Raw genomic sequence first — 14519 nt, forward strand, 5'->3', positions numbered from 1 at the left:
ACTAAAAGGGACCATTAATGTTAGTTCGTTATAATCGTAGTTTGTTATAGGCACATATACAGCCTATATACAGGAAATGGACGGGCCCCCCACACAGTTCGTTATATCCGTCAGTTCGGTATAAGCGTGTTCGTTATAAACGTAGTTTACTGTAATGTAATTTTTGGTGAGATTCAAATGCTTGTCGCCTCCTCTGTGATTACAGGTTGTTTGTAATCGTGAAAACTGTACGAAATGTAACATCAGTAACACTGTTGTACATCTCTGCCATAACGCGTGTCTATTTAAGTGTCATGTCTCACCCTTTTCCTGAGCACCTGGTGCCCCCAGTGATCTATTCCTATTATTTGAAATAAGAGCCCGCCAACAGAAGAAATATCCAACAGATTTGTAACTTTCGTCCACATTAGTTACTTTTTCACATAATCTCCACATTAATTCATAATTTATTCAGCGAATATGGGGAAATATATAGCTATATTCACAATAAACAGGTAACAGCCCAAACTGTATAATACATTAAATTCATTTTGCCATCAGTATGTAATATCCAGTCCGGTATAACGTGTATTATTCATTGAATAGTGTTTGAATTATTCGTTCCGTGAGTGTATCTTTCCACCTGATCGAATAATCAGTGACTAATCCCTGAAACCCACCTCTGTCTAATAGAGTACACACATTAATCTCGTGAAGCAAAACGTCTATGTGATATTCATGCACATTTATTATGTCGCGTAGGCAACATGAATGCAGTCTGTTGTTGCAAAAACACAATTTAGATGTAATTTCCCAACATAAAAATACACAAACAATAAAACTGACTCACGCGCAACAACAGGTTGTCATTAATTGCTTTATCAGATGTTTCGTTATGGGTACATATATGGATAGTGCTTAATTAATGTACTGGTATATCGTGTCTATTTTGTATTAAACACATCTGTCTCATAACGTGGGATGTAATTTATTGATAGTGACTGAAAACGAGACGAACAAAAAATTATTACTTGAGTGTGACGTATTTGATACGGGTATCCCAGTTGTGTTTTGGACCTTAATTGTGCAGTGTTTCGGCAACTGTTTTGAAAGTTTTGATAACGTTTGTAGTTTGCTGGTCAAATCTATTTTTCAAGTCTTTACTTAAATTTACCCGGCAATTCATCTACTACTCATAATAAGTTACAGAACGCCCGGGTGTCCATGACAGATTAACTGTAGTCTTGTGGAAAAAATGTGTTCTTTAGGTTCATTATTGTAGTCATTGCGTTAGATAAGGGTCGAGGTTGCTCAGTGAACTGGTTATTATTTTTACACGAGTGAGCTTACATACGTACACACTTTATATCACCCCTCCTTAAAACATATACAGTAATCTACGGTTATAGCGAACTAAAAGGGACCATTAATGTTAGTTCGTTATAATCGAGTTCGTTGTAGGCACATACTATAAACAGGACATGGAAGGCACCCTAAAACAGTTCGTCATATCCGTCAGTTCGGTATAAGCGTATTCGTTAAAACGTAGTTTACTGTAATGTCTTGCTATGGAAAAATGTGTTCTTTAACTTCATTATTGTAGTGATTGCGTTAGATAAACGTCGTAGTCTTTTTTAACTGTGTTGGTCCACAAATGTTTTCTAACGAACAAAGTTTCGGCTATCCTATAATGTATTACAAACAAAGTAAAAACCAGTGAGATTTGTTGAAATGAAAAAGTGGAGAATATTCCCTTTTCCCGGACGCTAACATGGAAACAAAACTATGAATATTTCTAGTTGTACCTACATCGACTATGGGGAGCATGGCTGCCCCAGTCGTCCAAGGAACCGAAATTCGCACATCAGAGTTGCGTCCCTTACGTGGACCAGGAACCAATGATTTGAATCACGATTTCTACATTTTTAGCACCATGCCAGTTCTCGTGGATTTTACTAAAGTGGTAAACGTCTGAGAACTGCATCACTTCGGGCTTTCCTCCCACATTAAGCTGACACGCCGTGATATAACTGCAATACTTTTCCAACTGCGTTAAACCCAACTAACTCGCATCCACTATTTTGAGTAGGTATACGTTTTTATTCGCGACTGCAACAATGACATCCTAAACTAAGTTTGGCAATACGTGAAGCAGATGATTGGGAAAATGAATGCACTTTGTGAAACCATGTTCAGAGACCAAGATATAATTGTTTGAATCTGCGTGAAACGAGGGGATCAGACAGGGAATCCACTTTGCAGCATCGTTTTTCTCCACGAACTGCAGTGTCGTACATGTTTTATAACTCACAGCAGTGGAAACCGTAGTCTGTCTCACAGTTTCTTAAACCATATTATTTCCCTCTGCCCAGCCCTTACTGTAATGTTATAGTCCTAAATGATGTAAGTCTAGATTTTCCACAGGTTCAGGCCTGAATCTCCTATCTCACTGGGGCTCCTTTTCAGCTTGAATGATGTTGTTTGTTTCTATCCAAATTACAGATTAGTCTAAGTCCATCTCCGGCGTGTCTGGTGATGCGTGGATTAGGTAGCGAATTAGATGGGGGTGGGGGTGGCGTTTGACAGAGCTGTTTGTTTCTGTTGTTTGAGGGGGAGGGGGGCGGTTGTCATATATATAAGTAGGGATGGTGAAATGCAACTTGTGGCAATGATTTCCTGCCTATTCCTTTTCCTAAGTAGTCTGTGGGGATTCCAGGTTAGACGAGGTCCCCAACAACTTATGCTGGTAGAAAGAGGCGGTGAAATGGATCGGGTGGTCAGGTTCGGTGACGTGGCTGATTCCGTGTCATCGTATCCTGACGGTGTGGATCGTTCTTCACAGTATCAATCACTGTATTGTCTGGTCCAGACTCGATGATTGCAGGCCGCCATCATGTAGCTCGAATATTGCGTATTGAGTGTTGTTGAACAACAAACAAACTATGCGGTCCGTTTCCTCATTCCGCTGCCGATTAAGATCCTGCTTCGTAGTTACATATTTCGACACTGACCTTCGGCTGACATAACGCTAAGATTACTTTGTGGAACCACTCAGAACCGGTTTTACCTGTTTTATTCCCATCTCATTTGTTTACCGCTGTCAAAACGATCAAGTGTGTTTAGCTGTGCTTGAACGATCGTTTGAGCTTTACCTGTGCAGCTTTTCCTGTGCCAGAACGATCGCCTGAGCTTTCCCTGTGCCAGAACGATAGTTTAAACTTCACCTGTGCAGCTTTTGTAGTTGGCCATCTTCGTTAATACGGGCCCTATGGCGATGATACGACCCTTGTTTTGTATAAGGCCATCTTCTTTGACACGATCCCTGTTCTGTATTAGTCAATCTTCGTAGACACGGACCCTGCTTTGTGTTAGGCCATCTTCGTAGACACGGACCCTGTTTTGTATTAGTCAATCTTCGTAGACACGGACCCTGTTTTTTGTTAGGCCATCTTCGTAGACATGGACCTTGTTATGAATTAGGCAATCTTCGTAGACACGGGCCCTGTTGTAAATTAGGCAATCTTCGTAGACACGGACCCTGTTTTGTATCAGGTAATCTTCGTAGACACGGGCCCTGTTTTGTATTAGTCAATATTTATGGACACGGATCCTATATACTCATGGACTGCTTTCATTAACCGGTAACAGTTAATCTTCGTTGACAACAATCCAGTCACACACAGTGATCTTCACCAACCATATGTTCAATTATGTTTGATACACATGGGTGGAGTTTAACGTGGCTGACATTGTATGTTGACAATAGTATCGGGTATTGTTAGCTGCTTTCATTGTTACAGAAGGACTTCGTGAACTGATCTGTAGGGCAGAACATGTTTGAGTTGCAGTGCTGACGATTGTTGTATGGATTTTAAAATTAAACTTGTGTCGTTTTACGTTGAATTTATTAATTTATTGATATAATTAATAATGTCTGAAATGATAGTGCATAAATTAGTCTCATGGGCTCCAGGATGAGTGTTTTATCGTGGTTTAGAAACACAATGAATACAGCGAGCACTTATTTAACTTGCCAGAAAGGTATCGATTTTAGAAATCTTAATCGTTGAATCAAACAGCCCTGACACTGTCTCCCTTCTTTGTTCGACGGCCACAAAGAGACGAATGAATTAAACCCATCCAAGGATTCAAACACATTTTAACGGAAATAAGCACTAAAACATCGGGTTAAACCATAAAGGCTGCAAGGTAAAGGCTCCAAGACGAGGGTACCGTTCCAAACGGCACCCCATTCTTTAACATAGACTTAAAACAGTCGCAGCGCTTCGATCTTTTTGTGGAACTGTGAGTTAGTGGATTTAGCGCCGCTTTGAACAGTTTTCCTGTGAAAAAAACCTTTAATGTTGAATTATCTTAATAAAAATATGATAAAAAGCAGCCCAGAGACAATCTGCACTGCACAATCACCAATATCATGCTCTATCAAATATATAGAATGTCAACGTCAGAGAATAATCAAAATATAGTCACCTATTTAGCAAGTTCCGGGAATACGCAGACTACTAAATTACAACAAACAAACATAGATTTCTATATCGAATGGTTTCACAAAGTATCTAACTTGCGAAGGCGTATCCAATCATGGACCTGGAATTAGATGTCACACACATGTTTGTTGCCAGTTATGTCATGTGAGTTTCCCAATCATTAGTGTGTAAGAAATGTGTACTGTCTGTACCAGTCTAATTTTGTTGGGTCAAAGCCTTGCTTTGTTACAGCTAATTTGTAATTTTAACGGTAGGCTGATTACATGCAATATTAAAGTCGTTTTATAAAGTCAATTATTGCCTTGCAATAGATGGATAATTCCTATCAAGGACGTATCACAAGTTGGCATTGAAGGACGTGTTATATACCAGTATATGTACCGGGTTTGACATGTACTAAGGTTGTGATGTTATAACGAGGCACGTTGTGTATAGTACGAGATAAACGACCTTGAACTAAACACGCTAAGTTCAATATATATTTTGATATTCCCCTGTCATGTTAATAGTTATTCCAGATTTTCTTCTATTTTCTTCGCATATCCCATTCTTAATATTTGTTTTTTTAATATTCTGCTCGTGTAGATAGTCCTTAGTGAACTCTCAGTTGTTGTTTTTATATATACATGTATTCATATTTTTTTATCACTTACAATTTCTACGTGCAACGTTTACCCTGCCACCACACACATATTCCTGAGAGAAATGACCCATGTGAAAATGGGTCAGCGTGGAGTAACTCAAGGTGATATGCTGTGTCACTGTTTTTCATGTTTTAGACATGAGTTATTCCTTTTAAGGCCACAGCGCTCCCAAACTAACAAACAGGGGGAGAACGTGTCTTAGAATTTCTTGAATGTGAAGCGATGCCTATCTTTGTCCATTTATATCTGATAATAGTTTTAATGAAAACCGCTCCGTGCAGTTGTATGGGTGTAGTACAGCCTGTTTAAAAGGACACGTTCTTCGTGTGTTTGCGTTGTGGTAATATACAATGAGGTTGTGTTTGTTTTGGGTAGCAGTGGGGTAGACTATTGTCTGTCTCCTGGACCAGTAGGGTATTTAGACGGGACGATTTATGCATTAAGCAAGGGCGTATCCTGAGTAACACGAGATCAAACTGTACTTTTTATTATAGTACGGTGTTATTATGTGAAACGGGCGTGGTTGGGATCTTTTAAAGTGAACATTAATGGAAAGGTTGAAAAAAGTATAAGATGTCTATCAAGGTGCATTTTTATACCAGCTTTCAGCAATTTTTTGGGGGGTATGTATGACAATAATAAATGTTGATGTAGGTCTCTTGTGATTAGTATATGAAAAACGTCCTTGTTGTGCGATAGTAAGTACTCTGTTCAAATAATATCATTCAGTTGATGGTCTTAAGGATGCATAGTTGTATATATACTACTCAAAGGAAGTTAAAGATACCATGACAAATTAACAATTGTAATTTGAAGGAATCGTGTGTTCTTTAACATCTTTTGAGTAGATATGACAATTGGCAGTAGCATGAGGTGGTTGTATGTAGAAGTATTCGTTTCCCCAGTGGTTATGTCTGTCGAACATTATGGATTTGAAACGTTGCCAAACGTAGTGTAGTCACTCAACGTCCCTTTCATCTGAGGTGGTATATTATCAGTAGCCTACATCGGTGTGCTGTTTAGCTGATTGCGATTTAACCTTTTCACGGTATCTATATAGTCACTGTCCACACCCTTCTCCTCTGTCTCACGCATCACACCCCCACCTCAACCTCCTCCTCCACATCGCACACCGCCACGCTAAACCCTCACCCTCAACCCCAATCACACACCGCCAACCCCAAGCCTCACCAACATCACACACCGCCACGCCCAACCCTCACCTCACCCTCACCTCAACCTCATCCTCCACGTCGCACACCGCCACGCCCAACCCTCACCCTCAACCCCACATAACACACCGCCAACCCCAATTTTCACCCTCACCAACACCCCAACATCAAACTCCGCCACGCCAAACCCTCACCCCCACACACTGCCACGCCCAACCCTCACCCTCACCAACACCCCCACGTCACACACTGCCACGCCCAACCCTCACCCTCACCAACACCCCCACGTCACACACTGCCACGCCCAACACTCACCCTCACTAACACCCCCACGTCACACACCGCCACGCCCAACCCTCACCCTCACTAACAGCCCCACGTCACACACTGCCACGCCCAACCCTCACCCTCACCAACACCCCCACCTCACACACTGCCACGCCCCACCCTCACCCTCACAAACACCCCCACGTCACACACTGCCACGCCCAACCCTCACCAACACCCCCACGTCACACACTGCCACGCCCAACCCTCACCCTCACTAACACCCCCACGTCACACACCGCCACGCCCAACCCTCACCCTCACCAACACCCCCACGTCACACACTACCACGCCCAACCCTCACCCTCACCAACACCCCCACGTCACACACTGCCACGCCCCACCCTTCACTCAAAATAAAACAGTCATGGAATATCATTTAGAGTGCTCCTAATGACTTCTTCGATAAGACTCCCACATTGGGTGGTGCCGCCCTCATGTTTTCTGATGGCATGTCACGGCGACCTCTGCAGCCTACAGTCTGGTAGGTCGTCATTCTGTGGGCTATCCGAGCATGGCGAGCAGATATGATGAAATGAATATGAATCTCTTCGTCTGCGAGGATCATTCCTGTATATAATGATGTAATTAACAGGTGGAGGCTCCTGTGTAATTATCTTCTCATGTGCTTCATCTTCTCGGCGTATTACCCTAATTCTATCCCATGCGCAGATACCAGGCAAAAACTCGAGCTTGCCGCTCAGGCTTATTTTGTCGCCATTTCGAGAAAGATGTCGGCAATGTATTTGATGAAGATTGACTCGAAAACAGTTTAATACTTTACATGTTCCATCTCTGATTTTTAAGTACCCTAATTTCGCCGACGTCTCCTTGTAAACGTGTTCGTTTGGGGTGTATCAAGAAAAGACTGCTTGCAGAAGACAGGGAATTTGAGTGATTGAAATGTGGAATAGATAGACATTTCACATGTTGAAATGGCGAAGAGAACTGTGTTCTTTACCAACCCAATTAGCCAAAGGAAGGTTTGATTATTGAGTCTTCGTGGTAGAAGTGTGATTTGTGTATTTGTCTTGTCTCTTATATGGGTGAGGACTAAATAACATCATGGTGCATTCCGACATGCTGATTTGTGGTATTACAAAACACTATTGTAACATGAGTTGCCACATCTTGACACGTTACCTGACAATACTGTGTGATGAGGCAGTTCAGGTGCGATGTGAAATTCTGTTCCTAAGTATGCATAGCTAGCGCTGCACTTCTTGTTGGCAGATTCGATGCTCAGTATTTCGTTTTTCAGTTACTCGAGTAATACATTGGATGCATTGTATTTCATTTTTCAATTACGAGAGTAGCTGATACGATGCGTTGTATATCATTTTTCAATTACTCGAGTAGCAGATACGATGCAATGTATTTCATATTTTTCAATTACTGGAGAAGCAGATTTGATGCATTGTGTTTCATTTTTCAATTTCTCGAGAAGCAGATTTGTTGCATTGTGTTTCATTTTTCAATTACTCGAGTAGCAGATACGATGCATTGTATTTCATTTTTTCAATTACTTGAGTAGCAGATACGATTCATTATATTTCGTTTATCAATTACTCGAGTAGCAGATAGAGTAGCAGTGGTATTGTTTTGCGTTTTCATTGACTCTATTAGCAAATTTCGATTAACTCCTTTGAACAGTTGTTGGCTCGAGTTGCAGATTTGTGGAAATATGTTGCATAATCATTTAATCTAGTGGCAGATTCCATTACTTCCTTTGAATAATCAGTGTCTGTGTTTGTGGTGGGTGCCCCGGTGGGACAGGATCTTCAGATAAACAATTGGCTTTCCTTTGCATGTGTTTGTGACGGGTTAGATGTTCACCTGGTATCATCGGTATTTTATAGTGATTCATAAACACCTGCTTATGGTATGGTCGGAATCGTACAAAGAATATTACTTATGAATATGGAAAGGACTTTGTCGCTTTTATTTATTTGAATAATCATTGGCAGATTCGCGTGGCATGATTTTTCATTTTCATTGACTTGAGTGGCAGATGCTATTGATCATCTTACATTAACATGGACTCGATTGACAGATAGAAGATTTTTGTATCACCATTGACTCGATACATTATTTTGCATGCCCATGAAAACACGTATGAATGCCATTTACTTTTAAAGTGATAACCGACCCCATGCTCGTCAAACACGAATAAATGTAATACATTTAACTATTGATAAATGAATATGATTTACCTTTGTTATATTTTATTTTATTGCGTATAATAGGTGCATGGTAAAAAACTAAAATTGGTTCATAAATCATAAAGTTGCGTCCCTTAGCAGTACCAGGATCCTACTGGTCGTGGGTTCGAATCCCAGATTGGCCCCGATTATGAACTGAAAATTTGTTCAGAGAGGCGTTGGAGGCAGGGATGGCACCAAGTCTAAAGTGCAGAGTTGCGTCTCTTAGATGTGCCAGGATCCATGGATTACGGGTTTGAATTCTGGATTCTCACAGATTATGACTCTTGGTATGTCAGCTCTGTAACAAAGTTGCTCGTACCTTGGGCTTCCCTACCACATAAACATTATTAAAGATAACGCAGCATCAAACCCAATGAAGCTCAACTTACTCACTCACTCGCTTCCTCATAAATGCAAACTGTTTTCTCTTTTATTATAAACGTTGTTTCTCCCCTCCAGAGTGACGAACTGGGAGCGCTTCCACATGGGGATACACCAGTACGGTCTCTACAGCCAGGACGACCACTACATTGACGACCTGCTCAAGGACCTCGCCACGCTCCCCGTCGTCGATGTTGGTAAGTACTCTGATGTCGTTGATTAAACTTCACACTGTCGGTCACAGCTAAAACGTACATGGATCTGACTATCGAGTGTGGACAGGCGTGCAATCAAAGTATGGCACGTTGATAGGTATGGAAAAATAGTTGGAGACTGACGACTGATACAAATACTGATTACATATTGGACACTGTCGTATGGAAACACGTACAAAACAATTTGAGGTTTACACTTATAAAACGCGCTTACAAAATAGCATCCCCACGAATCTGGTTGCACCTTCGTATCGCGATCTTACAAGATATGGATCGCGATCCGGTCCCGACATGGTTGCTATCGATGTGGCGTTAGTTTTAAAGTGGTACTTCATACCATATTTAAAATGAGTATAAAACACCCGATACAGTTGTACTATCCAGTAGGCGATTATTGCTGTTGGTATACAATTGTGGAATGCCTTATTTATGATTAACCCGCAAAGATCCGGGTCAGAATAGGTCTTCAGCAACCCATGCTTGCCGAAAAAGGCGACTATGCTTGTCGTAAGAGGCGACTAACGGGATCGGGTGGTCAGGTTCGCTGACTTGGTCGATGCATGTCATCGATCCCAATTGCGTGGATCGATGCTCATGTTGTAAATCACTGGATTGTATGGTCCAGACTCGATTATTTACAGACATACAGCTGGAATATTGCTGAGTGCGGCGTTACACAACAAACCAAAACCAGGTACGTTGCCAACAGAGGGTGAGTGTAGTGAACCCAGTTAAAGACCTCTGAAATACGTTACGCCTGACACAGACTGTTATGTGATAGAGATATCACTTGAAACACCAAGGCTAAAATCTTTCCTAATAACTAACGACCAACCACACTGGACACTATCACGTCATGATATGACTGGAATACTGTTCAAAGCGGCGTTAAACTCACTCATCCACACACTCACTATATTACGTCATTTCATATCCCTCGTGAGGATTCCGGGTTAAAATTCGTTCCTAGTAACCTATGCTGTTCTTAAGGGTGAGTGTGGATTTACGCCGCTTTTAGCAATACTCCAGCAATATCACGGCGGGGGACACCAGAAATAGGCTTCACACTAGGCTACCGTACCGCACCCTGATCTTAAGAAGATCGGATAGTCATGCATGGTGAATTGGTTGATTGTGTGTCATAGTTACCAGACGGCATCATAATACAGTTGCTCATAATATCAGTCACTGGATTTACTGGTCCAGACTCGATTATATACAATTCGCTGTCATGTAGCGGCAATATTGTGGGGCGTTAAACCACAAATAAACAAATAAAGGCCATCGTTATGAAGTAATACAGATGCTGACGCAGCTTAAAATGATATTAACTCACTCACTCACTCTGCGAATCTTGCTTCGATACGACTCTGAATATTTCTGAGTACGGTGTTAAACAACAAATAAACAGACACTGCATCAATAGCCCTTCAGAAAGGATAAAAACGGATTTTTCTTTAGATTTCGGTCAGAATGTAGTCATCAAAAACTAACACCAGAGGACATCAAAGCGACATGCCTTTAACCTATACTGTCTCAAATCGAATCTCCCGAACAGAATTCGGAAAATTCTCCTTTCAAATTTGTAACATGGCTCAGATCACTGCTCCTGTTTATTTGTATACCAAGCCCCGCGATCTTGTCTATAATGTTTTCCTAACCCGAACAATGTTCTAATATGTACCCCGGACGTGTCTGTATTCGTGATTCTCACTGAGATAATGGGTAGTGCCGCGGTTGGTTCGGGAGTGCATCGGAACAGAAAAGCCCGGGCCTGCTGCGGCTGAGAGGGTTCATGAGTATGAGAATGTGTCTATTCTTAATGAGATAAGAACACTGGCCCATGCTGTTGGAGAGAGGGATCCCGTTTCACGAACCTGGCTCACATGCTGAACATGTGGCTTAGATTGTTGCGAAAACGGCCTTTACCTTCTTGATGTTTTCATGCAGTTTGACTGATTACGTTGCATGTGGTATTATTTGGCAAATAAATTAATTCATATTTAAAAGATAAATAGTTTGCTAAATGATGAGATGAATGAATAAATAATATAGAAAGGTATAAAACTGATCAATGAATGACCGGTAGGCAGGACATGCTTACCCTTTTCGCGAACATCTGCTGTCATCACTAATTTTCAGTGATCCATTCATATTATATTCACTCCTATTTTGATTCTTTGACCAATGGAATCTGTTAAGGAAGAATATCAAGACTGATTTTTTCTGGCCTTGACGTTTTATATATTTGAGAAATGAATACCAGTGAATAAATGAATTGTGACAATTTTGTCTGGTAAATGAACACATTATAGAAGAAAGAAAAAAGATATTTGAAACTGAGTGTACATCGTGAGCGATGATGAGGAAGCATTTTTATACGCATTTTTTTTTTTTTATAAATGTCCAACATTTTTTTAAGTATTCTGTTTTTACATTGGTACTTTAGGGAGTGGTCACTCAAAGAGAACACATTATGACCATATTTAGACTTAAAGACGTCATGGATATTTTTGTGACATTATTTCTTCGTATTTGTACTGGAAGCATACCATTGTGTAGTTAGTTTATTTTATTTGAAACTGAATTATATTTTGTTTGGGATATTTTCAATTTTGTCATTGACATTCCCTGAGTTCACCCAGTCCGCGTCTCTATCACCGAGGCGAAACTTGGCACGAATGCAAATCTTCTAACTGCCGACAACTGTGTTAATGAGAGTAATATTTTCTCAAATCAGTCTCCAGTTGATATGTTATTTCCTAAATTTGTAAATTTGATGGTAAAATTGCACCCAAATTCGTTTGATCTGACGAGAAACGTGTGATTATGAGACAAACTTGAGGGGACATGAATACCCAGACATCGCTACTCAAGTTAATCCATGACATGTAAACCGTTGCAAACCTAACAACAGACGTACCAGACAAATGTTAAGGTACAATACTCCAGGCAATGACAGCCTCCACAACAAAAGAGTTCCTGGAAGTGTTTCCATAGCGAAAGCGCAAATAGTAAACCCGTGAAAGGAAACGCAATATTGAAAACGTCGCAAAGAATCAACTACGAGGGAGTACGTTATCCTTTGTGACGTGGCAAGAAGCGAACTGCCGCCAATTTCATACTCCGTGAATTTTGTTTGCGTTTTGTTGCCTCCAAATATGAAGGGATTTGTTTGCCTTCTCACACCACGGGGAGAACTTGGGGGGGAGTTAAAAACTGCGTTATTTTTAGTTGTGTGGTCGATTCATTTGAACTTAACGTTTCCTCTGCAGACAAGCTAATTGTTGTGTCAGGATCATTATATTTGAATTAGATTGACATTTGATTGTTGAAACCCTTGTCATACTTTAAACAAGAAATGAGATCGCTACTCCAAGTTTCCAAATGGTACACATGAGTGCATTAATAATTTGGTTACGATTTAATGTGCCTGTTTGATAGTTTTAAAATAAGTTGCAATACATATTGATAATACGTACGGATAAACTGGGACACAGAGGTTCCTTTAACTTATTTTTTAAATAAATGTTAAGGGAAAAACATGGTTTGTGTATGATATCTTTTCAAATCCTTTGTTAGTAAATATATATATTACAGGGAATATGTATAATCAGGGAATATGTATAATCCCTGAAATGTTCAGGGAATATATTTAATGTCGCTTCACTTAAGGAATATAAATAATCCCTAAAATTTTCAGGTATTATACATATTCCCTGATTTAACATCAATTTTTTTAGACATATTCCCTGAAATTACTTTTGAGGCTCTTATATTGTCAAACTGGATAAAAAAATAAATATGAGAAGACAAATTTATTTGACATGATAACAAATACCTTTCACTTAACAATTAGTCTTCACTGTAATTAAAACAATGCTACATCAAACATAGGATATACACTTAACAAACAAGAACAATTTAGTTTTTGTTGGCACATGTCAGACTTGAGTGGCACCTTGAGTTACAAAGCAGCTTAGCCTGGAAACATCTACATCTGTTGGTCTGACATTTCTTCGTACCAGCACAGTAACTATGAACGGTTAAAAAGTTAAGGACCATATTCTTAAATATTGCTTTAGTTAATCTGGCATATGCGTATGAAACCGATGAAGCAGTTCAGTAGAAATCTCAATCTCTTCCGATGGAATAAGGTTTCAAGTTGTCTCATTTCTTTTATGTTTTCCCGGGCAGGGGGGATCCATTGGTGAAAGGCGGTTAAATTCGCTGTAGAGTCCGCTTGTCTCTCAGTATTACATTCATGCTCGTTGTTTTCCTTTTGGGTAAGTTTGGTGTTCTCCAGCTAGAAGCTCACGCACCGATATATCACTTAAATACTGTTCAAGCTCACCCTCATTTCAATGTCGACCAATTTTTGATAACGCCATCTCCGTATGTTTGGGCCATCACTAAAAAAATAAGATGAACGCCACCCTGTCGTAGTTTGAACCGTCCGAATGACGTCATTTGACATTCTGCGCTCCCGCGACATGCCATTTTTGATTCTTTGTGGCACGTTCTAAAATAATCAGTTCTGACATGCGCACTTGTAGTTCATGCAATCCCGTGACCTCATCTTTAACATCTCCAGCTACAATAATGACGGTCCCTCCATTGTTAGAAAATGTCAGATTGTATCTAACTTTATCGTTTCGACGACTTGGCGTTGCAGTGTCCATTATTGCGTTCCTTTCAGCTGACTCTATCACATAACAGGCTGGGAACAAGCCGCGACTTGCAGTGCAACAATGAACAAGTCGTTTTCTATTTTCCCAGTCTCTTTCTATTTAGTCCTGGCTCCACTCTGTATGGCATCTCCGCTCCATACCCAGATTGTACACAATTCACCCAATCTCTGCTTCACACCAAGACGGAAACCAGTCTCCGCTTCATACCCAGATATTGCTGATTGCGGCGTAAAACAACAAACCAACCAATCATACCCAGACTGTACACAATTCACCCAATCTCTGCTTCACACCAAGACTGAACCCAATCTCCGCTCCATACAAGACTGAACCCAATCTCCGCTCCATACAAGACTGAACCCAATCTCCGCTCCATACAAAACTGAACGCAATCTCCG

General features: G+C 40.6%; 1 protein-coding gene across 2 annotated transcripts in view; it reads left to right on the top strand.

Annotated features, from left to right (window-relative positions):
- LOC139467402 (extracellular serine/threonine protein CG31145-like) overlaps positions 1-14519 on the top strand; it is a 91988-nt gene that overhangs the window by 61873 nt on the left and 15596 nt on the right. For both annotated transcript variants that reach the window (XM_071248954.1, XM_071248955.1), the window contains exon 3: positions 9294-9412. In XM_071248954.1, the coding sequence (XP_071105055.1) occupies positions 9294-9412 (119 nt within the window). The remainder of the gene's footprint in view (positions 1-9293; positions 9413-14519) is intronic.

The sequence above is a fragment of the Haliotis cracherodii genome, unplaced genomic scaffold (assembly GCF_022045235.1).
Source record: "Haliotis cracherodii isolate W230 unplaced genomic scaffold, xgHalCrac1.p SCAF_2, whole genome shotgun sequence".
Lineage (NCBI taxonomy): Eukaryota > Metazoa > Mollusca > Gastropoda > Lepetellida > Haliotidae > Haliotis > Haliotis cracherodii.